Here is a 27,708-nt window from a genome sequence, read left to right as displayed (position 1 = left end):
CCATGTGGAGCACCTAGGATAAAGCCTACACATGCCAATGCCATGAGTGGAGTCATCATAAGTATTTCAACAGATTATAATTCATGTCTTAATCCCATCCACCCTTCAAAGTCCAACCCAAATGCCTCTTCTTCTGGAAGCCTCCCCTGATGCCCTGAGCTAGAAAAACAATGATGGTAGTGTTTACTGAACGCTTATTGTGTGTCAGATATGGAGAGAGTAGCATGGAAACATATATACTACCATAGCCGGTGGGAATTTGCTCTACGACCCGGGGAGCTCAACTGATGTTCTTGACAACCTAGAGGGGTGGGATGGAGTGGGAGGTGGGAGAAGGTTCATGAGGAAGGGGACATATTGATGGGGGACATGTTGATGTATGGCAGAGACCAACACAACATTGTAAAGCAATTATCTTTCGTTTAAACTTTCTGGATCACTATGTTGTACAACTGAAAATAACATGGTATTGTAAATCAACTATACCTCAATAAATGTTTTCACTTTAAATAAATAAACAAAAATTAAAAAAAGAATTTTACCTGTATTATCTCATGTAATTCTTGTAACTATCCTATGAGAGGGATCTTTCTATTCTATTCATTTAAAGGTGAGAAACTGTAGCTTCATGAAAGATTAAGATATCTGTTCATAGTTACTGAACATAATTAATAGTAATTGAGCACTTACTATGTGCCAGGCTCTTTTCTAATAAGCACTTTGTTGTATTAATTCATTAAATCATCATGATAAGCCTATGAAGTAGAGGTTATTATTGGAAATAAACCTAAGGAGCTTAAATCACTTGCCCAAAGACTCAAACAGATACTAGCCCAGAGACTGGATGGTAACCATTGCACCATACTGCCACATCTTAAACCCAGCTGTCTTACTTGGGAGCCCAATATTTTAATCCTTACACTGCACTCTCCCCAGGAAATAATATGACTTTATCTTTACCCGCTTAAGGCACTTTATCACATTCTGCTTCCTATACATTTATTTTGTATGTCTTATCTCCCCTTCTATACCATAAATTTCATGCAGTCAGACTCTATTTTTATTCCTACCAATGCTGAGGATTTAAAAATGAACGCAGGGCAGGAATAGAGATGCAGATATAGAGAACGGACTTCTGGACACGGGAGGAGAAGAGGAGGATGGGACAAAGTGAGAGAGTAGCAGTGACATATATATACTACCATGTGTAGAATAGTTAGCAGGTACGAAGCAGTTGCATAGCACAGGGGCTCAGCTCCGTGCTCTGTGATGACCTAGAGGGCTGGGGTGGGCAAGAATGGGAGGGAGGCTCAAGAGGGAGGAGATATATGCATGCTTATAGCTGATTCACAATGTTGTACAGCAGAAACTAACACATTGTAAAGCAATTATATAACAAGAAAAAATAAAAATAAATTTTAAAAAATAATAAAAATGAACACAAGGTTTGACAGAATGGACATAAGCTTTGATGGTGATGACAGTGAGTTTAAAAAGCCAGCATTATGGGACCTCATTTGTCCAGATTTACAATGAGAGCGAGGCTACAGCAAGGGAGATTAGAGCTGGGGGACCCTGGAGAGCTAAACAAGAAGATGCTACAAAAAATAGATGTTACCATGTTGGTAAGGGCAAACTCTGAGCTGTTGAGGTTCTGGGGAAGGTAAAAGCTCCAGTGGGGTAATTTTAAATTATGTCCACAAATTCTTGGAAAATCCTCCCCTCAAAAGGTGAAGCCTCATTCATTCCCCAATCTTCTTTCGATGTGGGCTGGACATGTGGCTCATTTCTAACAATTAGAATGTGGCATAAATGTCTGTGTGACTTCCATGGGTTTGGGCAAAAAAGACATTGCAGTCTCTGCCTTGCTCTCTTCTGGGTCATCCACTCTGGCAGAAGCCAGATTTATTAAAGCCCAGCAGTAAAATTAAGTGGCTCTTCCAAGGCTAAGGTGACCCACGTACTAAAAATCCTTCTGTGTTCTAGTCTCTACCAGGAATGGACAGCTCTAGGAGACTGGCTACCCCATCCCTTTCCCATCTGAAATTATAGTCTGGTTGACCTGAGAAACACCCTCCCAGAAGCAGAATCAAGCTATAACCTACCCACCAAAATATAAAATTCCTTCGTTTGCAATGACAAAGTACTATTGCTGAACTTAATGACTGAGAAGATATTCGTGGTTTATATTCCTCTTGGGGTCCCAGATCTCTCACCCCTAACACAGAACTGGGCCAGAAGATGCTACTCTGCTTTTTGCTGAGTCACAAGCAATGATAACCATTCCCTCCAGCAGTGACTTCCCCACGGGCATGAGGCAGGGGAACAGGTGTCTCGGTTTCTTGTGTCCCAGCTTGTCACCCACTATTCCTCCTCTTCATTCTTCATCCCACATTATCTCATCCAAAATGTACGCTGAGCTAACAAAGCTAAACACAATTAGGCCCCAGACAAAGTTCAGTCCATCACCCGGCCACCCACTCCCAACAGCTCCTCCAGAGTGCTTTAATTTTATTTTACTTTGGTTTCCATGGGAATCTGTGTTTAGGGGGGATGCAGACAGAATGTAACATGAGCAGATGGCTATGATGTGAGCAGGAAAAGGCAGAGGATCAGCCCCGAAATACAGGGCTGAGTCAACACACATTTTGCAGGGGGCGCAACACCTCTGTGGGTCTCTGGGGGCCCGTGGTAGGTGCTGTCTCTGCCCTGGGCTCAGGGCACAGTCTCAGTGGAAGAGCGCTCAGACCTACCTCTGGGGGCACATCGAAAGGCTCCACCTCGACCTCTGTTGAGTTGGTTTTGTCTGAAGCCTGCTGGGGTTTGCCATCTTCGGTTTTGTCACCCTTGTCTTTACTCGCGCCTTTGGAAGATTTGGCGTCTTTGTCCTTCGGAGACAACTTGAGTTCCTTGAGTGCCTTGGAAAATTTAGACTCCTGTGCCCCTCCTGAGAGGATCTCCACAGCAATCTCCACCAAGATCCTGCCCCGGAATGACACGCCTTCTCCGAAGCCTTCATTCAGTTCCTGGTAGTCATCCATCAGACTGTGGTTCCTGGGTGAACCATACAGGTTAATCCAGGCAGGTCCAAATGTGGGCAGGAAGCCTGGAAAGAGCCCAAGCTTTAGTTGCCTGGTTATGCTTTCAAGCTGGTTACTGCTTGATGAGAGTTGTACACATTTGTTTAGAAATGTATAAAGAAAAGACAAGAGAAAATATTTACAGATATCCCATCATGGGGAGTTCCTTGGTGCCTTAGCTGTTAGGATTCTGGGCTTTCGCTACCACGGCCCAGGTTCAATCCCTGGTTGGGAAACTGAGATCCCACAAGCCATGCTGCTGCTGCTGCTGCTAAGTCGCTACAGTCGTGTCTGATTCTCTGCGACCCCATAGACAGCAGCCCACCAGGCTCCGCCGTCCCTGGGATTCTCCAGGCAAGAATACTGGAGTGGGTTGCCATTGCCTTCTCCGTGCAAGCCATGAAGCTCGGTCAAAAAACAAAACAAAACAGAGCATCCCAGACTTCCCTGGTGATACAGTGGATAGGAATCCACCTTGCAATGCAAGGGACACTGGTTTGATCCCTTGTCTGGGAAGATTCCACATGCCACAGAACAACTAAGCCCATGCGCCACAACATTTGAGCCCGTGTGCTACAATTATTGAAGACCATGGACCTAGAGCCTGTGCTCAGCAACAAGAGAAGCCACTGCAATGAGAAGCCCATGCACTGCAACTACAGAATAACTCCTGCTCTCTAAAACTAGAGAAAAGCCCATGCATGGTAACCAAAAATAGAATAAAATTGAAGAAAGAAAGAACATGCCATCACAATTGGCATTTTGCTGTTTCCTTCTAGTCTTTCTTCCATGTATATGTTTAGACTTGTCCATAATTTCAGCAAGACTATGCTGACATGCATTTTCATTCATCAAACTTTTATGGACTCCTAACATGTGCCAGGCATCATTTTAGAGACAAAACATACAGCCCAATGGAGATTAAATCAGATACAAACATGAAACAAATATTCACATTACAAATGCTATGAAGGAGCTATATCTTGTGCTGCAAGGACAAAAAACAGGCTGATGTGGCATGGAGAGGAGTTAGGCAGAGAAAGGAGAGTTCTGGGCAGAGGAGAGAGCATATGGCAGTTGGAAAGGAGCTTGGAGGCAGAAGGAACTGAAAGAGAAAACCAGTGTGGCTGGAGTCCAGAGAGGGAGCGGGTGAGAAGAGTGTGGAGAGGTGAGTGGGTCCATCTTTATCCTAAGAATTATGGGAATATTTTAGAGGAGTTTGAGAAAAGATGTGACCTACTCAGATGTGTGTTTTTAAATTCACTCTGGCTGCTATGTGAAGGGTTATAAGAACGGATGTGAGCGCACTGGTTCGAAGACTCCTTCACCATTAAAATTCAAGACATAGATAGCTTGGACCAGGGTGATGGTAGTGGAATTGAGAGAAGTAAATGGTCTGAAATGTGCTCTAAACGTAGAACTGAAAAGACCTGGTGATATTAACTTACTCTTAGCATAAGTCATTTCCTTTCTTGAGCCATAGCATCTGGGAAAATAAAAGTGTCTATGCAAACATCTCTTTGGTAACTTAATGTTCCTTTTGTTTTCTTTTCTGTGGCATGTAGGATCTTCATTCCTGGACCAGGGATCGAACCTGGGCCCCCTGCAGTGGAAGCTCAGTGTCTTAATCACTGGACCACGAGGGAAATTCCCAGAATGTTCCATTTTGACTAGCAGTACAGGATGGTGGCCCTGAGCTTGACTTCCTGGGTTCAGATCTCAAGGCTCAGCTCTGCCATTTTTCAAGCTGTGTGACCTTGAAGAAGTCTTTTAACTTTCTGATGCCTCAGTATCCTCAACTGTAAAATGGGGATGCTAATAGTACCTATCTCAGGATTATCTATCGGGATAATCTAATCTATCAGGATTAAAAGAGATATTAAGTGCTTCACTGAAGTCTTTAGGAAATGCTCTAAAATATTAGCTGTTACTCTTAATAAGTGCATGGGTGCTAAATCTCTTCAGTCGTGTCCAACTCTTTGTGGCCCTGTGGACTGTAGCCCTCCAGGCTCCTCTGTCCAGGGGATTTTCCAGGCAAGAATACTGGAGTGGGTTGCCAAAACATCCTCCAGGGGATCTTCCTGACCCAGGAATCAATATGTATCATAACTTGCTTAACAATTCTTGCTGACAAAAAGTTGCCATATGCTTTATTGTTATCAATAATTTTAATACCTGAAAGCTTCCTCTCTCCATCCCCTCACCCTCTGCCCCATTCCTCCATGGATTAGATTCTATCCTGCCTTTGAATAAACTCTAAGAAGTAGTGATATTGTGTTAAAAGAGGTAGAAAGATTCTACGGCCCATGATATCTACTTTTTACTATTGCTATACATCTCCCTGAACCCAACAAAATGATTTTGAAAAGCTGTGAGTGAAACATGTCTATGTCTGGTTGAGAAATCCTATAGATGGGCAGAATGTGCTTTTTACATAAAGCAATCTGGGGCAAATGTTTCCACAACATGGGAAGTTAAATGGTATATATTTATTAAGGCCTTTCTATGATGACACTCTTGTGCAGGGCACAAAAATGTATAAAACTTGTTCTCTGCATAAGCCAAGCCTTTTACAGTATAATGTGTATACACATACTTATACACAAATAGATACATTAATTAACACAAATTTGTAGCACAGAGAAAGATTCTCTTGGGATTTAAATAAAGGGAAGGTGGGTTGGGATATTTAGAGAATTATCAGCTATTAATTTAGATTTTGCTAATACAGTAAGTCTCCTACATATGAACCTATAAGTTGCAAACTTTCAAAAAGATGCAAATGTGTGCCAACCCTTGTATGCCAGCTGTTGTATTGTACTACTGTACTTTTCAAGGCACTGTACTATAAGATTAAAAATGTTTTATTTTTTGTGTTTCTTTTTTATGTACGTATGATTTGTATAAAAAGTATTATAAACCTATTATAGTACAGTACTGTATAGTTGATTGTGTTAGCTGGGTACTTAGGCTAACTTTTTGGACTTACCAACAAATTGGACTTATGAACACACACTTGGAATGGAACTCATTTGTATGTAGGGGAATTACTGTAAAGAGCTTTATCCAGGGTGAAAACTTTTTGGACTGACTCAGTGAATTAGCTGGGACTCTCCATTCTTGCCCTGGTTCTCTGCAGTCAGCTCATGCTCTTGAGTTTCCATCAGTATCTGAGGGAATCATATTTTTTGAACCATTTAAACACAGTCAAACCATTCTAAGCTTGTGAGCCATACATAAGTACATGGTAGTTCAGATGTGGTCCATGGACCACAGTTTGCCAACCTCTGATCTAATCTAAACTCTTCATTTTCCAGTTAAGAAGCATAAAGCCCAGAGAAAGGGAAGGACTTCCTCAAGAACACACAGCAGTGTTCTTGGAAGGCCTGGGATGGGGAACAAGCCTCATGGTTCCCAGAGTCTGGCTCTGTCCACTACTCTAAATCAACCCAAGCCACAGACCACGCAGAAATGGAAAATGCCTAACACATCGCCTGCTCCAATCCTCTGGTTTTGAAGATGAGGCTCTAAATGAATCATTTCAAGACCCTACCTTGAAGTCAGACATGTGAGGCCTTACCTTTATCTCCATCCTGTTCACTGGAGATTTTCTTCAAGTCAATGAAGTGGGTTGCCAGCACTATATCATTCATGCTGCCTTCATCCCACACCTGGATTTTTACCCTCCTACACAATGGAGGGAACATTTCCTTGAAGACCACCTGTTCATGCCACACGGGATCAGCACAGCTCTTCTGCACCGTGGTTCGCCCCTAAACACAAAGCCAGGAGGATGTGAACCATTGAAGGAAATGGAAGAGGCCCTTGACCGACTAAAGAAAACTCTTCACACCAGCTGGAAATACAAAGTAAGTTGCCCAAAATAATGAACCTGCTTCTACCAGGCACCCATGAAAATCAGTTACATCCCATGAACATAACCAGTGTCCTGCTCTGTGCCAGACACCATGCTGGGCATCTGGGACAAAAGGAGGGTTGTCACAGGTCCTGCCCCAGAAAGTTCTCATCATCACAGTGGGTTGAGGTGAAACTGACACCTGTGTTATGAAGGCATTCCATGAATTTCCAGGAAGACAGCAGATACAATTAGACCCTGAGTTTGTGTCTTATAAAAGTAGGACCGGGGATTTCCCTGGTGGTCCAGTGGCTAAGACTCCATGCTCCAATGTGAGGGGTCTGGGTTCAATCCCTGGTCAGGGAACTAGATCCCACATGTTGCAACTAAAAGACCCTGTGTGCAACAATGAAGATAAAAGATCACATGTGCTTCAATGAAGACACAGCACAGTCAAATAAATAATAAATAAATATTTTTTTAAAGTAGTGAAGTGAGTGAAAGTCACTCAACTGTGTCCGACTCTTTGCAACCCCATGGACTATACAATCCATGGAATTCTCCAGGCCAGAATACTGGAGTGGGTAGCCTTTCCCTTCTCCAGGGGATCTTCCCACATTGCAAGCAGATTCTCTACCAGATGAGCCACAAGGGAAGCCCAAGAATACTGGAGTGGGTAGCCTATCCTTTCTCCAGCAGATCTTCCCAACCCAGGAATCCAACCGGGGTCTTCTGCATTGCAAGCGGATTCTTTACCAACTGAACTATCAGGAAAGCCCTTTTTAAAGTAGGACCTGGTGCAAATCCCTTCCCCAGTCTAGACCTCAGTTTCTTCATCATACAATGGAGGTGATGTCCTACATGGGGGTTATATATGCCCTATATATGCCAATGGGACCCAAGACAAAAGCTGTCCAAGGTTCACCCCGCCAAGGGGAGGAGCTGGGTAGAGACAAGTGTGTTAGCTGAAGCTTCTGAGTCCAACTAATCAGGATGAAGCTCTGACCATGTGCCCAGTTCCTGGCACTTCCAATGGCTCTTGAGCAGGAAACAGCTAGACACAAGGATGTCCAGGTTTACATACAATAAGGACAAGCTGGGTAGATTGTGGAGCAGATGGAAAGGGAGGTGGTAATTCTCTGGGAACTGGGAAATGACCAATAGCTCAGAGAAGTAGCCAGAGGCGAGGAAGGAGGCCTGCCTGCCTGGGTCCTGAATGGTGATTCCCCCCCAGTTTCTTTCCATGAACCTTCCAGGAAGGTGAAGGTGAGAGCAAGTAGGTGACTCTCCCCTACTTTCCTGCCACGTGCAAGGCCTTTGGGTGACAAGCTTTCTCCATCCAAGCACGCCTTGATTTTGATTTTAACGTAATGTCCTTTATCCAGCAATGTCCTGGGGTAAAGAGCAGAATTCTGGCCCCAGGTCTGCCAGGATTGGGACAACAGAAGCTTACCATCTGCCCAGCGAAGGAGACCTCCACAAAGGGATCCACGAGGTCCTTACTGTCACCCACAAACGCTTTGGTGACATTCGCCATGATGCTGGAGTTCACCTTGGGCAACCCTTCGGCTTTGTAGAGTCTCACATAGAACCTGGCCCAGGGCCTCTCCGACGGAAACCCTTGAGGGATCAGAAGGTTCCTTGCAGGTGACAAAAATGAAATATAAAAGAGCTGTTTCACTTAAAAGAGTAGAAAGAAAAGATAGAGGCAATTTAGAGGCAGAAAGGAGCATCCTGATACAGGAGAAAACTCTGAAGAGATCAGGATGCATCGCTAAAATGAGTTTTCTTCCTGGTGTGAATGACAGCGCAGGGTATGAATAGAATGAATGCAGCAAACTGGTTCAGGTCCCAGAATTACAGAATAAACACTTAAAAGAAGTGCATTAAATCTTTCCATTTCATAAGTCAGCGGCTGAAATTATTCTCCCTTCAAAGAAAAATCAGCTCAATTCAGATCAATAGGATAAGCTTAGGAATAGCTTATCTATTATGGGTTAGTATAGGAAGACAAACTGTTCTTGTTCTAGAAGCTGACCTCCCAAAGGATAGTGATGCCTTTGGTAAGACACATCATGGTGTCCCTGACAGAGCAGAGTCTCCAGGGGACAGGCCTTTTTAACTCGGCATTTCTCAGGAAGAGGGAAAAGACATGGAAATAGGGACATGTCATTTCTCTTGAATGGCCCTCCATGGGCCTGTCTCACTTTTCTATTTGCTCCTCAGCATCGGAGGTTTTGGGGTTGGGCTTTAAGACATCTCCTTTTCCAGTCACACTGATGTCACACTTCAGATACCCCTTCATGCCAGTCCTGATGTCGCCAGGATCCGTGAGCAGGGCCCACTTGTCACAGAACTGATGACCTGCAAGACATCCCGACAGCTCAGATACCCTGCATGGATGCACCCAGATGCTCCACCTACTCCTCTTCCAACACAAACCTCCCCACCCTCTGCTCCCCAGGAGAGGCTTGCTCATCACAGTTAATTCCAAGTCTCATGCTGCCCCTCTCTCCTCCTCCCCCTCCTCTCTTCTCTTCCCACTCGCTTCTCCGTCTTTTTCCCCAACCTGCCACAGGGATTTGGGAAACCCTTAACCGAGTGGAAAATGCCTGAACTAGAGTCTAGTTTTGACCGGAGAAAAGGACATGAATGCAGTGTAGAAGCCATGCATGAGGGACTTCCCTGGGGGTCCAGTGGTTAAGACTCTGTGCTTCCACTGCAGGGACCACTGGTTGGGAAACTAAGATCCTATATGCTGCATGGTGTAGCCAAAAAAGAAGAAGCCACATGCAATTTCACAGGCCACAAATGCCACTCTTGGATCTTTTTGCTTGGCCTACACAGTGAGCCCAAACTTCAAAAGCTCTCACAAAATCTAGACTTTAAGCTTATCCTTAAAAAAAAAAAACCTGTTCGATCTGGCAATACATAGTCCACATTGCCACATGGTGGCAGGTAGGAAAGGAGCTGAGTAGATGCTATTCCTTCCATAGGCGTTATGTACCCCCACTTCCATTTCCCCCAGCCTCCCTCAATTCCCACTGCATTAAACCCAGTCCTGCAAGCAGTGATGCCCACTGCCTGGCCCCCTGGGGTCATGTGAGTTGCAATCACTGTTGAAGAGAAGGAACCTTTGATTAGAAGATCTATGTTTGCTGTTGGTTCTGTTACTTATTAACTCTTGACCTTGGACAATCTGCCTAGCACCTCTGAAAAATCAGGGATAATAGTAATAATCCCAGCAAACTAGTGTATGACTTATCATAGTCATTATTTTGTGCTAGATCCTATGAAGTGCTTATGCATATATGCTTACGTATATATTCACTTACATATATATTTACTTAATCCTCCAACAACTCTATGAAGGAGGTGCTCTCATATCCCAATTTTTACAAATAAGGAAATTGTAGCACAGAGAAGTCAAGTTATTAACCCAAGATTGCACAGCTAAGAAAGAGCAGAGTAGAATTTGAAGCCAGGCAAATCTGGCCCCAGAGTCCACATTCTTAACTTCCACCTTTCCTTCTTGTTTCTCACAGCAATAAATTGGACAGAACTGGGGAAAATATTTTTAAAAACTGCTCAGAAGTATCCCTGGGTTGGGAAGATCCCCTGGAGGAGAGCATGGCAACCCACTTCAGTATTCTTGCCTTGAGAATCTCCATGGACAGAGGAGCCTGACAGGTGACAGTCTATGGGGTCGCAAAGAGTTGGACATGACTGAACGACTAAGCATACAGCATATAGATGTATAAGGCAGCTTTATCATTAGATTGAAAACTTTGAAGAAGAGAACCAAGAGTTAGACACAGTTATACCACTTTGCATAACTGATGCTCAATGTATTGAATGAATGGATAAATGAATAAAGGGATAAATGAATTGAGTCCTAGGTGTCAGAATAAAAGAAGAAGAGTAAGAGAGACTGGGAGGCAATACTTTCTCACCAGGTTGGTTGTACACGGTCCCCAGGTCCACTTTGAAGGAGCCGATCAGTATACTTCCTATCAGCTTGTGGTGAAAGACCTGGGAGAGATGGAGCAGTGAGTCTGGCAACATTAGATTTCTCTTTGAGTATAAATCTGTGAAAAGGGCTTATGACAAACCCATCAAAGAGGATTCTAGGCCTTGAACTTTGTCTGGCCTTCACTCTTATCTGGAGCACACTGACATTTGGTTATTGAACCTCAGGACTGGCTGTAAGGGTGGCCAAAGAATCACAGCTGTACCTCACCCTCTAGCAGGATTTTAGCTAACTGTCCTTTGAGGGACACCCATCAAATCTCACCACCTAAAAGGTGTTTGTTTTTTGTTTGTTTATAGTCAAAATGAGCTCTAGAGTAGCCCAACATTCAAATCTATCTTTGCGTTTAGAAACTCTACCCAACCTTTTTTTTTTTTTTTTTTTTGCTTTGTCACGGGGTCTTAACTGCAGCATTCAGGATCTTCCTTGCATCATGAGGGATCTTCCATTGTAGCACATGGGCTCTACAGTTGTGGCACATAGGCTCAGTAAATTTCAGCACTTGGACTTAGTAGTTCCACAGCATATGGGATCTTAGTTCCCTGACCAGGGATCGAACCCATGTCCCCTGTACTGCAAGGCAGATTCTTAACCACTGGGCCACCAGGGAAGTCCCAACTCTACCCATCTTTAAATGCCTAGAGCAAAGGCTGCCTCCTTCAAGCAGCCCTCCCCGATCCTCCACAACTGAACATGTTCCCTTTCTCTCTTAAAATCCCACAATGTTTTGCTCACAACTTTCCCATCCCTATTGTCTTGAGAAGTTTTAGACATATACAGTAGTCAGGACAAAGGAGACTGTCATCCTCAATATTTTGTCTGATAAGTCAGTACACTGCTGGCTGTTTACAGCAGAACATTTTTCATTCTAAATGCAATTAAGATAAGGAAGGTCTACAGGAAGCTGGCAAGCTGGGTCTGGGTCCAGAAGCCACAAAAGTGCTGAAGAATCAGGACTAGTTTAACCTTTAACCCAGAAAAGAGAAAACTGAGGGTGTGGATGGATGAAGGGTGACAGTAACTCAGGTGTCTTCCACTCTTGAAAATACTGCCATCTAAAAGCAGATATAGGATCCCTTTGCAGTTCTCAAGCTGCAGGAAGAGAGATTTCAGCTTACTATAAGGACAATTTTTATAACAGAACTCTCCAGCAATGGAATGGGCCTCTCTAGAAGTAGTGACCTCCCTGTTGCTAGATATAATCAAGTAGTGCCCAAGAACCCCATGTCATGTGTCATGGAAGTGGTGGAGAGGGATTCCCGTACTGGCTGAAAGTTGGACTACATGCCCTCTGAGCTTCCTTCTAACTGTAAAATTCTATGAGATCCTTGATTCAAGGACAGTTTTCTACCTTCTTCTTCCAAGTTAGAGAAACAGAGCTAGGCAATACCTGCTTTGATCCTCTGCTAAATATCCACTTGCCCCACAGAGAGTCATGACCCTTGTCTATGATGCTGCATAAAACCTAGCGATTAACTATTTCTCTGAACTCTAGACAGTCCTCTCAGAGCCTGTGATAAAGCTGATCCCACAAACAGGTGGTTGTCTGAGTGATGCAATGAGACAACATCTGGGCAATGTCCCAGGTCCCGAAATATCTTCTCACCACCTGTCAGCATGCCTGAAATTCACATGTGAAGAATGTTTGGCACCTGGTGACTTCTCATTCTTCAAGAGTCACATTCTTTAAGTACTCCCAAGCAAGATTCCACTATTACCTAAACCTTAATGCAGAACTTATGTATAATATAATATAATATAGATTGAATCGGTGATAAAGATAGGCAAGGAAGTCTTCAAGACTTCCCAAAGCCTAGAATCTCTTCCACCTCCATCACCACCACCACCAATGATACACTTACTGAGATTTTGATGATCTTGTCAAAAAGATGCAATTGGGGCCCAATGAAGTCGAAGACAAAGTACTGTAAAACATAAAGTTCATTCTGCATGTAAGAACTTTCATGTAAGAACTCTGTTCTTCAATACCTCTAGTTCTACATTGTTTTAACCAATTGCTGCAAGTTTCCCAATGGCATAACTCTATCATCAATTAATTGACTTGTTTAATTTATTTTCACCAAAACTTGTTTAATTTGCTTTCATTTTTTTTAAATAGAAAAAAAAAAAGCCACCAATTACATCTTTTCACAACAAATACGTAAGCTTTCCTCTAAAATGGACGTGAGAATTGGAATTATTGGATCATAGTTTACGTGCATGTAAATTTTTAGTAGCTAGCATAATTTTTTTCCAAAGGAACATTTTACATTCCCACTGGCAGCATATGAAAATACCCATTTCTCCATTCCCTTGCTAACCCTTGAATTGTCAGTTCTCTTATATATTCGTCTTTATTGCTTACATATAATGATGACTGAAAATGTATCTCATTGTAGTTTTTATTTAGAGTAAACTTGATTAAAATTTCATTTTCTTGGGATTTTTCAGCTTCAAACATCCTTGTGAAATTCCCAAGACTGACCAGGAAAATAATAAAAAGAAATTATGGGGAAGGAAGATTTCTAATTTGAAGAAAGTGATTGAATTTTAGAGTTAAAGAAAATATATAGACTAGTCTCCATATTCTACATATAAAGATTGAAGATGAAAAAATTTAAAAGACACGCCTGGAGTCATATAGCTAGTTATTGCTGAACCAGGGACCAGAGTTGAGTTCTCCAAAAGTTATCATAAAAGGAATTCAAGTGCTAGATGTTTCACCATTGGAATTTTATCAAGTTCCCAAAGTGAGGTAGGATGCTCCTCATGTGGAAAGCTGGCGTAGTGCATTGTTACAGACTGTGTGTTTTAAGGACTGAAGGTGGTAGCCGAATCAGAACTAGGAAGTTGTTTCATGGATTGTTTGGTATTTGAGCTGCAAGACAGAAGAATGTCACAAAGACATTAGAGATGAACACGACAGCAGTGGGAGAGGGAGGAGTGATCACTAACAGCTCGTTCTTAACGGCAGAACAGAAAAACCAAAACATGGAAGAAAAACCAAAGATGTCATCATACACTGGGATAAGAGACCTTCAACGTGGCAGTCCTGCAATATCAATGAAAAGCTATATTAAAGTTATATTATGTTCAGTGTCTCCTGTTTAAGAGAATAGGAAACTATGTATAACATTTCAGGAAATTTTTCATATATATGTTCAAACTTTTTAAGAGTTTTGGTGTTCAGAAAATCTTTTATGGGCAAAACTCATTTACATGAAGTTCTTATTCTCTGGTATATGAGATGCTGTGGGTTCCTTTGGACCCAGAAAATTAGCTCTAACATTTATTGCCTTCCACTGAGTTTCACATGTTTCAGACTCAACTGTCTCACATAGGGTCCCCGGACCTCTGAAGCCAAACACATTTTTCTAGCTGGGAAAGATTGCCCAGCCTCTGCTAACTGATTCCTTCAACATTTGATGAACTTTAGGCTTGAAAATTAGAGTCCAAATCTGTAAGAAAGACTTTTAATTCAACTTTTATGTTTTCACTTGATTTCCCAATGATTATGTTTAGCCCGATGGAATGTCACTTAGATGCAAGACTTGTTTGCATAAAGCAAATACTTACACTCATTAACAAATCTGTAGAGCTTTGCAGTTTTAAAGCACTTCCACACATGTTATTTTACATCGCATTCACACTGAAAGATGTTATGGAGGTGGGGAGAAGAACAGGAAGGAGAACACTGCCACTTTAACTCATGGTAAAAGGCGCTAAGGCTGGAGTGGTAAAGAGGAAAGGAGTTAACAGCTCAAATGCTATGGAGGTGGGGAGTAGAACAGGAAGGAGACACTGCCACTTTAACTAATAGTTAAAAGCCCTAAGGCAGGAGTGGATAAAGAGGAAAGGAGTTAACAGCTCAAATGGGATTTGGGAATTTTCTGTTGATTTTATTATGCATAGTCCCCCTGACTTCCTTTTCAATTTCCACTCTCATTAAAAAATTAATTAAGAGTTGACTGCACTTTTTGACAATTCATGGTGTTGAAGTGTCTGGGAGGAACAAGCACTCTTGCACACAGTTGGAATGTAAATCATTACCTCTTTGGAGGGCAATGTGGTGATATCAAGTTTTAAATGCATATACTCTTCACCCCAATTATGCCATTTAAATATTATTATAAGTGGTATCCAAAGGCTGAAAAAAATTTTAATATCCATCGATGAGAGACTGACTGGTTTAGTAAATTATAATAAGTCCATGCAATGGAAAACTCTACAGCAAAGAAGGGAATATGAGGTTGAACTAGATGTCTTGATACAGACTAATCTCCAGGATACATCATTTTGTGAAAAAGCCAAGGTCCAGGACAGTGTGTGTAGAACGCTACCATTTGGCTACAATATTTGTTCACAATCTTATGCACACCTGGAATATTTCTGGAAAAATACACAAATGCCTGTTGAGAAAGTCTGTCTCCAGGGAGGAGGACTTAAAGATCAAAGATCAGGGAAAACACATATACTGTATATATTTTCTCATAAGTCATTTTATACTTTTCGTATCTTTGACAGTTTTTAAAAACTGTGTAATCTTTTTATTTAGAAACAAGAATTAGTGTGTATAAACTTAGAAGATCTATGTCTCTCTTTGATGTTTTCCTTTACAATTATGCTGCTTAGAAAAATACTACTGCTTTACTTTCCAAATAGGTATGACTATGTCAAAATTAATAATTAAATTTTCAGTGTTTCTGCTCTGCGAATGAATGTTTATCTTCTTACTAGCCAACACATTCATTGAATATATACTCAGAACTTATGATGGATGAAAATGAATTTATAAGAAATTGGTACAACCAATATGAAAAACAGTATGAAGGTTCCTCAAAAAATTAAAAACAGAACTACCATAGGATCCAGCAATTCTACTTCTGAGTGTTTATCTGAATAAAACACAAATTTGAAAGGATATGTGCCTCTCTATGTTCAGTATTACCTATAATAGCCAAGATATAGAAGAAAATTTGTCCACCAACAGATGAATGGATAAAGAAGATGTGATATATATACACAATGGAATATTTCTCAACCGTAAAAAAACAACAATGAAATACTGCCATTTGCGACAGTATGGACAGACCTGGAGAGGAACATTCTGAGTGAAATAAATCAGACAGAGAAAGATAAATAACATATGATTTCACTTACATGTGGAATCTAAAAAACAAAACAAATCAGTTAACGTAACTAAACAGAAACAGACTCATGGATACAGAGAACAAACTGATGGTTGCTAGAGGGGAGGGGTATTGAGGGGATGAGTGAAAGGGAGTAAGAGGTGTGAACTACCAGGTACAAAGTAAATAAGTCATGGAGATGTAAATTAGAGCACAGAAAATATAGTCAAGAGTATTATAATAACTTTGTGTGGTGGCAGATGGTAATCAGATTTACCACGGTGATCATTTCATAATGTATTAAAAAACTGCATTAACAAGTTGTACATCTAAGACTAATATAATATTGTAAGTCAATTATACTCCGATAGATATTTTTTAAATAATAAGAAAATGGGTCTATTGAAAACAACAATGAATTTAAAATCAGGAGGACTTCCTTGCCTCGACTGTCCATTGTCTGTTAAATTTTGTTCCTAAGGAGGCTCAGCGAGTTTTCCTTGGGCTTAGATGAGGGATGGGAAGCAGTCAGGAGGAGCACAGATTTTCTATTTGGCTGAAGAATGCTGCCGTGTGATGAAGAGCATGTTGGTGGAGAGGAAGCTGGTGACCCCCGTGACTTACTTCGTTGTAAAATGGGCTGTTGGTTCCTTCCTTCACTGTGCTTTGCTTCTTCTCATCCCCGACCTCGATGATCACAACCGGATCTATGTTCTCACCCACCAGCTGGCGGGCCTCCGTGATGGTTATGGCAATCTACAACACAAAGCAGCGTGCACACACTCTGGGCCCTGCTGCTCATTCACACAAGAAGAGCTGGGGGAGGGCTTCCCTGGTGACTCAGTGGTAAAGAATCTGCCCGCCAATGCAGGAGACATAGGTTCAATCCCTGGTCTGGGGAGATTGCTGCCGAGGAGCAACTAAGCCCATGTACTGCAACTACCGAGCCTGTGCTCTTGAGCCTGGGAACCAAACCACTGAAGCCCTTGCACCCTAGAGCCCATGCTCCACAACAAGAGAAGTCACTACAATGAAAGGCTCATGCACCTCACCTAGAGAGTAACCCCCGCTCACCACACCCAGAGAAAAGCCTGTACAGCAGCGAAGACCTAGCACGTCCAACAATAAGTAAATAAATAAAACTATTTTTTTAAAAAAGAAGAAGAGCTGGTGGAGGCTGGGTAGGAAGGACTCATCACTTACTTGGTAATTTTGGGATCTGACCTCCCCATCGTGGATCTTAGTCAACAGTTTTGATCTATTGAAAGAAAGTTTAACACATTTGTTTCATTAAGGAAAACTCTACCTGTGGAATCCAGAAAAATGAACCTATTTCCAGGGCAGGAATAGAGATGCAGATATAGAAAATAGACGAATTGACTGAGCAACTTCACTTTCTTTAGAGTTACCTGGTGGCTCAGATGGTAAAGAGTTTGCCTGCAATGCGGGAGACCTGAGTTCGATCCCTGGGTTGGGAAGATCCCCTGGAGAAGGAAATGGCAACCCACTCCAGTACTCTTGCCTGGAAAATTCCATGGATGGAGGAGCCTGGAGGGCTACAGTCCATAGGGTCGCAAAGGGTCGGACATGACTGAGCGACCTCACTTTCACAGGGATGGGGTAGGGAGGGTGGGACAAACTGAGATAGTAGCATTGACATATGTGTACCACCATGTGCAAAATAGCTAGTGGGAAGCTGCTGTATACCACAGGGAGCTCAGCTCGGTGCTCTGTGATGACCTAGAGGGGGGTGGGGAAGGGAGGTCCAAGAGGGAGGGGATATATGTATACATATAGCTGATTCACTTCGTTGTACAGCAGAAACGAATACAAAATTGTAAAACAATTATATGCAAAAAAAACCATAAATAATGTTTCTTCAAAAAAATGTAATTACTGTTCTTTAAAAAAAAAGAGAGAGAGAACCTACCTTAAATCCATAAGCCATGATAATATTTTCCCAGATATCTCTAAGTGCTTTTATTTATATTAGATATTCTCTCTCCCTCTCTGGAGGAGATAAGTGTAAATGGACACGTGACTTAACCTCTCTATGACTCAGTTTTCCCATCTTAAAAAAAATAGAGCTAATAATAACCCATACACATGGACTGATTACTACAATTAAAAGATGTAACATATATAAAGATTTAACCTGCATCTGGCAAGATTAAATGTCAACTCTTATTGTGAATATGAGTATCAGTATCATTTATTTCTTATTTTACAGAAAAAGAACTTGAGATGCCCCAGCAAATCAGTGGCAGACTTGGGTCTAAAAAAGCATCTTCTTTATCTGCTGTCTGGTCCTATCCAGATGACCACTTTGCCATTTCTCGTCTATACAGCAATTCTGGGTTTCATGATTGCTTTTAGGGAAAAAAAAAATTGGTAAAAAAAATAAAAAAGAAAGAAAATTGCAAGGAACAACCAGCCATCTTAGTGAGATTTCACTTTCAGGGGACTTCATTTATCTGGACTGTCATGAGTAATTGAAAACAGATGTGCAACACCTGGGCATTTAGAGATTGGATAATAATAGAAAGATAGGAAGAATCCCAGTTTTCACAGAAGCAGCAATGGGTGGGGAAAAAAACAGAGCTCGAGTTCTTATAGAATTTTATTCTTGTGCCTTCTAACAACACTGCATCTGATTTCATTCTATTTCTGCTGATTGTAACTGACTCTAGTAGAGAATAAACTAATAAGAATCTCAAGGCTTTGGAGTCAGACTGATCTGAATTAGAATATTTGTTTTCCCCAGTTTTGTGACATTAACCTTAATTTCTTCATCTAAGAATAGAAATAATTTCTACTGCATAGGGTAGCTCTATGGATTAAAAGAAATATTGCATGTAGGAAAAGGTAGATATCAAAGGGTATCTGTTCTTTAATAAAATGGCAAATGTGTACCGAGCATTTACTATGTGAAAACTCTGTGCTAGTCTCAGGGAGAAAACAAACATGAACAAGCCATCATCTTGGTCCTTGCAGAGCTAGCAATCTATCCAAGGGAGAGAGGACCAGAATATATAGAGAGAACTATTAAGTACAAAATGTGTCATAGGAACAAAACGTGACAGAAGTTCAGAGAACCAAAATATTCGTGAGAGCCAAACTGGGCAATAAACATGTCACTACAGAGGTCAAGTTTGAATTGAGCAATGGTGGATGGGTAGAATTTTAAGTGATGGAAAATTCACTGACCAAGGAGAAAGGAAAAGGCTAGTACTTCTTCTCTTTCACCCGCCTTTCTCCACCAATTCAGTACTATTATCCTAGTAAAATAAATGTCAAAGGATCCATTAAAGGATATTAAAAATAATTGAAATCCTGATTCTGGGGTTTGGGAGGGGGTGGGTGTCATGGTGCAGTGTAGGGGGGAAGGAGATATTACAGTGAGTATGAGCATACAAATTTCATGCCTTCTTTTAAGAGTCAATCTCTGAGTTATCACCTTTTCTGCTTTCCATCTCTCTCTGCCCCCTCTACCCCACCCTTACACACATATATTGTGCATCCTGTCACAGCCCAGTAATAACATTTCAGGATCTTCCTGCCACCCAGGGAAGCACTAATTTGCTCTACTGATAGTAATAACTTTGAGTGGAAAAGGAAAGGATGGCATGAGGAATTATCGTAGATAAGAAATGGACATAAACAAATCGAAGCACTAGCCCCAATTATTGGCTTCCTCATATCCAGACTGTTTACTCTGCAAATTGTAGTCTGCTCTTGCTGTGACATGCGCTGGACTTGTGACTTGCATTGGCCAATAGAATGTAGCAGAAATGACTTTTGCCAATTTCAAGCCTAGGTGCAAGAGATCTTGTGTATACTTCTACTCTTTCTTTCAGAACTCTGGCATGAGCCCCACTGGAAAAAGTTTGGGGGGAATTCCCTGGTGGTCCAAAGGTTAAGATTCCCCACTTTCCCTGTAGGGGGTATGGGTTCAGTCCCTGGTCAGGGAATTAATATCCCACAAGCTGTGTGGTCCAAAAAAAAAAAAAAAAGCTTAGCTTGCTAGAGCATGTAATACTATAGTGAGAAAAGCCTCATAGCCCCAGGTAAAATAATCCTAGGCCAGCACACAATGGACCAACCCTCAAACTAAAATCAACAGAGCTGCCAAATGATGAGAGAAACATGAGTGATGTACTTGTGACAATCTGGAACCAGTAAAAACTAACCAACTAACCTGTAGACTCATGAGCAATAATGAATTCTTATATTAAGCCTTGGGGTTATTTGTTACACACCAATAGCTAACTGATAGAACAGATTGCATGCAAAAGGTCAGTCTCTTCTGACTTTTTGTTGGGTAGTAAAAGAACCACTTTCTCATTTGGGACAAACACAAAGCTAAGACATCTAGCATCTTAATGACTTAAAAAATGGGTGAGGGACAGCTCCTGATTCTGTCTCCTGTTGCTGTTGTCATTCCTGAACAATGAGAGACATGAAGATTTAAAGCTAGAAACTGGTAGAGCCCCGGTCAGCACTGCCATAGAGAAAGTGGAGGGGACACAGCACTCTGTCTTTCTGCCCCAGACCTTCAGCTCCTCATAGACAGGGACTGGTGTTATTCTCCCAGAGCTTGCAGGGTATCTGGCACAAGGGAGGTGCTCAGTAGGGGTAGGCTGATTGCCTGTGTCAACACTGTACCTTCTCTTTGGGGGAGATGAGGGGACAGAAGTGATGGAAGTATTGTCATAAATCAAATCTCCTCCCAGGCCTTCCTGGTGAGAAGGTCCCTCCTGTGGTGCTTCTGCTTCAGCTTGACCATCTAGAGAAGCAAACAAAGGGAAAAGTCTATTAAATATGACACACCACGGTGATCTGAGCCTCGACTCTGTGTCCAGCGCTATGCCAGTCACCACAGACACACAAGGAGACCAGAAGACAGTCCTTGACCTCATGGACCTTAACATTTTACTGGCAGAAAGGCCAGACACGTTATACATCTTCTGTTCCCCCCCCAAAAGGGTAGATTTGTATGTCTGGTGTTGTGGAGTTATTGCTCATGAATTTAAAGATGCACTTTCAAGTCACAACCTTGCCACATTTAGACTTTAGACAACTAGTTTATTCCCTCTGCGTCTCATTAGCAAAATGTCATGTGCATAAGAATCACCTATGAAGCTGTTAAAATGCAGATTCTGATTCAGTAGGTCTGGGGTAGGGCCCAAGACTGCATTTCTAAAAAGCAAGGTCCCTGGTGAGGCCATTCCTGCTGTCTGAGGGCTAGTTTTGAGTAGCAATTTGTCATAGCTTGAATAATGTACCCCAAAGAGATCAGACCCTGGTCCCTTTTCATAAATGTAATTTTATACTGAACCTCAATATACAACACAAGTCTGTTGACACCAAGCTGTTCTATGTGCCATGGGGTGGAATGCAGGGCAGAGACCTTCTCCAAGCCTCACCATCACCCTCTTCAGGCACCCCTGAAGCCATTTCTTAGAACCCTGGGCTCTATGGGAAACTGGTAAGCTTCTAAACCTCTTCCAGCTTTGATACATTTTGATTCTCTGATTTGAATTAGTGAACCAACAAAAGAGAACCGAGCCAGAAGACAATAATGCAGCCCATGATGCCACAGGAGCTCATGGACACGGACCTCATAGGCGTCCAGTAGTTATAGAAAGGATGACTGAGCATGTGCTGCCTGGTCTGACTCTTCTGTCCCTCAGGAACAAAAGAAAAGCCCAGCCTGCAGAGACCCCAGAGGAATGCCAGCACCCAACTGCGCAACTTGAAGGGTGAAGATAAACTTCAGCCTTGCTCCCCGTCTTGACCACAAGGGCCTCAGGAATGAGGAGCACCTGTTACAGAGTCAGGTTTCCAGTGAACATTCTTAGGAACCTTATACAAATGCCAGAATCTGGGCTATGTTAGATGTGCAAGATGGAGGAATTAGCAAAACATGGACTCCTCCCTGAGGGGGTTTATACGCAGGAGAGTGAGACCGACCTGGAGGTGGGAAGGCAGTCAGCTGAAGCTTCATCCATAGCCAATGTTCATTCACTCACTCATTCATTCATTCATTCATTTACTCACTCATTCATCCATTCATTCACTCACTCATTCATTCATTCACTGAAATACTGTGTCCTCTCCAATCAAGTTACCAAGCTGCATCCACTGTAACCTTCTTTAAACAAACAAAAAAAAGATTATGTTTCTCTTTTGAAAACCCCTCCAGGGCTTCGCACTGCACTTAGAATACATCTGAAGTCCACACAGGACTCTAATTCCCTACCTACCTGACTGCCATCTCCTCCTGGCCCACCTGCCCCTCTGGTCCTGCCCTCATTGCTAGTAACTAGAGTTACTCACTCCCATCCCTTCTAACAAGCCACCTCCTGCTTGGAATTTTTCCTCACAGGCTGCTCCGCCTGAGTTGCTCTCCCTGCCCTGGTGGGCTCCCACCCATCCTTGATGTTGTAACTTAAATATTTCCCCCCAGGGAGCCCCTCTCGAACCACACTAAAAGAAATCCCCCAATAGTCTCCACTTAAGCACATAGCCTGTTTTCTTTTCAGCACTTTTCCCCCCTTGTAAGGCAGTTTCCTCATCAGGGCCACCATGGATAACAGATGGCCCAACCAGGACAGGATGTCCTGAGGACTTTTCACAAAGACGTGGGTGTAGGAAAACCACAAAGGATTGTAGAGGTATCTGGAGCTCACGGCAGCCAAGCTGATACCACTTGGAGACCCTCCAGATGAGGAGAGAACAGTTACTAGAACCTGAGAAAAGAGGAGGTCAGGTCCAGTGGGCTTCCCTAGAAGGAGGGACAATCATCCTCCAGTTGGGGGACATGTCCTGACTTCCCTCTCCTCCCTCCCCCAGACCTCGTGCTGGGGTGCACCACTGGGGAAGTGACCTGGGTCGTGCATCCAGTGGGGTCAGCCTCCTAGGACAGAGAACAGATGAACAAGGGTGGAGAAGAGATCTGGGACAAGTACAAGGATCCCCCACAGGACTGTCCTCCCTCTAAACTATCCAATGTCACCACTATATACCCAGAATCTGGCACAACATCTGACACTTAGGAGACATGCCATTAATATTTGTTGAATGAATGATGATCGTGGAAGGTACCCAACAACTACTTATTGGGTAACTAATTAATGGGTACGTGCTTATGTTACAAGCTCAGTTGTGTCCCAGCTCTTTGAGACCCCATGGATTGCAGCCTGCCAGGCTCCTCTGTCCATGGGATTTCCCAGGCAAGAATACTGGAGAGGGTAGCCATTTCTTCCTCCAGGGGATCTTCCAACCCAGGGATCAGATCCACGTCTCTTATGTCTCCCTCATTGGCAGGCGGGTTCTTTACCACTGAGCCACCTGGGAAGCCCTAATGATGGATGGGTCAAGGTACCTGGAATTTTACAAAATTAAGGCATAGCCATTAGGTCTCAAAATACACAGATGTAAGAGCCACAGACTTTGAGAATCTCTAAACATTTCACCCAGAGAAGTCCTAACTTCCCCAGTCATGCCAAGAAGGAAAGACCAACTTGTACTCAGTTCCATAGACTTTGTTTTGTCAATCTGCAGGGTCAGGCCCTGGCCAGCAGGACGGACACTATTTACTTTCCAGGAGAGGCCTGATTCGTCTTTGCCCTGTTTGCTTTGTGGGCTGAAGACTCTAACTAGAATGAGCTATGGGAGCTAGGTCCTCTGAAACGCCTGTGGTCAGCTGCCCTAAATCTCCACCAGCTTATTCTTTCCCTGCTGCACAATCAGTAAGGGCTCCTCACTGGAGGCTGACCCACGTGGTAGGAAAGCTTGGGCTCTGGTGTAAGACTAACCCAGCCTCAGAAGCCAGTTTCTCCATCTATTGGTTGTGTGACTTTGAGCACTTACCCTCTCTGAACCTCTTATAAAATGGGGGGAAAAGAATCTGCATTTCAGAGTCATGAATGATGTATGTCAAATCAAAAGCAGAAGGGGCTTCTTCAGTATGTCAGAGATATTATTTTTCATAAGGTCCTTGAAGAAAGGAACTGTTTGTTTTTCAACCCTGTACCTCTAGGACTACTGCAGGGTCCTACTCAGGGTTGTAATTTCAAGGACATCAGGAAGGACCCTAGAGTCTTTTCTACCCACTCCCTGATATCTTCTATTTCACCCAATAGGCAAGTACTTCTCTTGAGCTTTAAACCTTGTCTCCACTTAAAATGTGATGCCTCTCCTGTCCCATCCAAGAATGACTTAATTATTATTATTATTATTAGCACTTCAGTATGATGAGTCCCTGTATTTTTCTTTTGTAAGATTGGGTTTTACATGAGAGTGAGGAGTGGAGTTGGGGTGGGGGAGGGCAGAGATAAGGCTACAGGGCACCTGCAGGGGACAGCGTTGAAGGGTAAATGATGGATCCCTCCAAGGAGACAAGGAGGGTGAAAATAAAGCAGATCCACTGCACCATTTTGGTTTAGAAACGGTCCAGAAAGCTGACTTTGAACTGGCTGTTGTCAGGGCCACCCAGCAGAAGTCTCCAGGGATCACCCCAGACCTGTCCACTGGAAGGAGTTGATCCTCTTTGATTCAATACACTTGACTGTCTCCCTGATTCGGGGCCTGGCCTCCACTGCCACGGGTCACCTTGTAACTTGGAATCTTCTGCTTTTGGAGAAAGAAGTAGCCCATTCTAAATGTAGAATATCCGAGAGTCTGGATTTACATCCCAATGCCAGTGCTTCCTGGCTCTGTGCCCCCCCCCCCTCAAGGCTGGCTTCATGGGTCTGTTCAGCCTGCTGAGCCCTGTGATTAGAAGGATTTCACTGTCCTTGGCTTAGTGCTCTGCAATCACCATCCAGCTATTCTTAATAACTTCTTGACAATGGCTTTGCGTTTTGGTTTTTCCACTGAGCCCTGCAATCCTGCAGCTGGTCTTTCCCACACTTCATGTCCTCTCAATGCATCTCTGCGAGCTCATTAATGAAACTGGGATGACTGTACCTTCTGGCAGGATGGTGGAAGGGTTAAATGAGTCCGTGGATGGAAAGCCTCCCCCAGAGCAGCTGCTGCCCTCCTGCTGATTTTCGTCATCTCACTTGCTTCTCCCCATGACCCCCACAGTCAGCTGAGCCCACACTCCAAACACTTAACCAAGGGAGAAGCTGGGGCTTGGAGGTGCTGAGTGATTTATCCTGGGGCACAGAGCAAATCAGAACAGAGCCGGGAACCTGAGCTCTTCTATCACGCCTCCTTGGGGCCCTTTCATGGCCCAGCAGGTGTCCACCCACCCGTTTGGCTCAGCGACCAGATGACCCAGCACTGATGGGGATCACTGTGGGGCACACTTGGGGTTGGCAGGGTTCAAAGACCAAGACACAGTTCCCACCTCACTACCACGGAGAGTGAACCCCTTTCTCAGCCAAGTAGGGGTCAACGCTGGAGACCCGCAGGCCCCAGGGTAGTGGTCCCTCCCCAGCTCCCAAAAGCCTCACCTTGGGCACCTTTGTTGGCTAGGATTAACCCCTTCTCTGCTTTATTCTTCTTCTTCTTCAGCTTTAGCCCAAACATCCCTTTTCTGGAAAAAAAGAAAAAAGGAAGAAAAACTGAAAAATACAGTAATAGTAACTTTGGCTCATTCCGACACGTTAAGAGAAAATAAACACATACACACTGAGTTTTTCTGGAAGGTGACCATCCTCCTCATCCATCCTGGAAGGGCATCAAAAGACAAGTGTCAAGGGAATTCCCAGTGGTTCAGTGATTAAGACTCAGCGTGTCACTACGGGGGCCCAGGTTCGATACCTGGTTGGGGAACTAAGATCCAACAAGCTGTGCAGCACAGCCGAAGAAATAAAACCCACGAGTGTCAGGATGGCCCAACACACTCTCCAGATAGGTCTATTTTTGCAGAAACCATGAAAATCCCACCTGAAGAGAAACCATGAGATCCACCTAGAACCACAGTTAAAAGATAGCACTAGCTGTTTTTACCTCCATTTCTCTTTACTCACCTACGCCAGGCATTCAAAACAAACGATATCATTTAATCATCACGGCAACCCTCTCCTACCCATCTTACAGATGAACAACCAAGGCTCGGAGAGAGTATGTAATGTTTCCAAGGTCACACAGCCCCTAAGTATCAGTGCTACCCCTGGAGCCAAGTCTGCCTGATTTCAGAGCCCAGACTGTAACCACTGAGAAGCCTGAGCCTGCTGATCCCCCCGAGCAGACTAAAACACCCTCTCCACAGCCAAGCTCTCAGACCATTTCCAAGGGCAAGCAGCCCTGGGATTTACTTAGGTCACACCACAAGTGCACAGCTCAGCTGAGCCATGGTATATGCCCAGAATGTCAGTCACTATCATTATTATTATTATTAGCCAAGAGCAGTAATCCATGTGGGGGCCTCCTTCTCAACTCAGGGCTTCCCTGCTGGCTCAGCTAGTAAAGAATCTGCCTGCAACAAGGGAGACTTGGGTTCAATCCCTGGGTCAGGAAGATTCCCCTGCAGAAGTGAGTGGCTGCCCACTCAAGTATTCCTGCCTAAGAATTCCATGGATCGAGGAGTCTGATGGGCTACAGTCCATGGGGTCACAAAGAGTCAGACATGACTGAGTGACTAACACTTTCACTTTTCTCAACCCAGGAAAGGGCCCAGTCTGCTGTCTCCAGCTGATGCCATGAGCATCCTGACCCTCTGCTGGCCTCCTGAGAGAAGCCCTCTCTGGAGCTGCGTGGAAGGGCGGCAGGACAGAAAAAGTCCCGGCCTTGCGTCAGGCAGGCTGATGGGGTGGCCCATAGGCGGGAAGAAGAGGAACAAGGACAGAAGGGAGGAGAGAGCCGCAAAGCTCAGACCCTTTCAGGGATCATCCTGCAGTCCTGGAGCAACACAAGGACAATGCAGGAACCAAGGAAGCTTTCCCTTTCACTGACATATTTAGGACTCATGAGGCAGTGGACTGCAGTGGCCAAGTTTAGGGCCTCCACAACCAGACTCCCTGGGTTCTAAGCCCATCTCTGCCTCCTTGAACAGATCACTTAACCTCTCTATACTCCTGGGTCCTCTTGTGTAAATGAGACAACAAACATAAAGCATTTAGCCCAGTACCTGGAACATACTAGTTGCTCAGTAAATGTTAGTTATTCTCATTATTTGAAAGGATAAAGTTAGGACCAAAGAGAAGAAGCAACTAGGCGACAGATGTCCCCTCCATTCACTTATTTGCTTATTTATTCTTTTTACATCCTGCCTTGATCCAGATGAGGGATGAAGGAGCCTTTCTTGTTGGTGCTGTCTGAACAGTGAATGAACTACACTGGGTAGGAGTGAGTTCCCTGTTCCTGGACATGTGCAAGCAGATACCTGAGAACCACTAGTAGAGGATGTTGTAGAGAGGGCAAACATCGAAAGTTGATGGTGGCAGGAAGGACTGGCCTAAGGGACCGTGGGAGGCAGTGGGGGGGGTGGGGGCGGTGATCCTTTGAGACCCTGAAATACAGTAAAATGTAAATAATAGGCTCCAGAACCACCCAGACATGGGTGGATTGGACAAGTCACAGCAATTCTTGGAGCCAGTTTCCCCCAGGGTACAGTGGAGATAAATAACAAGGTACATTCTTCACAGGATTGTTCTAAGA

At 43.4% G+C, this 27,708-nt stretch overlaps 1 protein-coding gene across 1 annotated transcript in view; it reads right to left on the bottom strand.

Annotated features, from left to right (window-relative positions):
* Window positions 1-27,708, bottom strand: part of FER1L6 (fer-1 like family member 6) — a 144,447-nt gene that overhangs the window by 97,785 nt on the left and 18,954 nt on the right. The window contains exons 3-12 of the mRNA XM_081498956.1: window positions 25,560-25,642; window positions 20,761-20,881; window positions 17,299-17,353; window positions 16,720-16,851; window positions 12,829-12,891; window positions 10,890-10,968; window positions 9,144-9,300; window positions 8,390-8,576; window positions 6,661-6,853; window positions 2,754-3,106 (exon numbers count right to left, since the gene is read on the bottom strand). Coding sequence (XP_081355082.1) covers window positions 2,754-3,106; window positions 6,661-6,853; window positions 8,390-8,576; window positions 9,144-9,300; window positions 10,890-10,968; window positions 12,829-12,891; window positions 16,720-16,851; window positions 17,299-17,353; window positions 20,761-20,881; window positions 25,560-25,642 — 1,423 coding nt within the window. The remainder of the gene's footprint in view (window positions 1-2,753; window positions 3,107-6,660; window positions 6,854-8,389; window positions 8,577-9,143; window positions 9,301-10,889; window positions 10,969-12,828; window positions 12,892-16,719; window positions 16,852-17,298; window positions 17,354-20,760; window positions 20,882-25,559; window positions 25,643-27,708) is intronic.

The sequence above is a fragment of the Giraffa tippelskirchi genome, chromosome 6, assembly GCF_054371585.1.
Source record: "Giraffa tippelskirchi isolate mGirTip1 chromosome 6, T2T-mGirTip1v1.2.pri, whole genome shotgun sequence".
In the NCBI taxonomy this organism is placed as follows: Eukaryota; Metazoa; Chordata; class Mammalia; order Artiodactyla; family Giraffidae; genus Giraffa; species Giraffa tippelskirchi.
The sequence above is the reverse complement of the archived record's forward strand: the minus strand, read 5'-3'. Positions and strand labels throughout refer to the sequence as shown.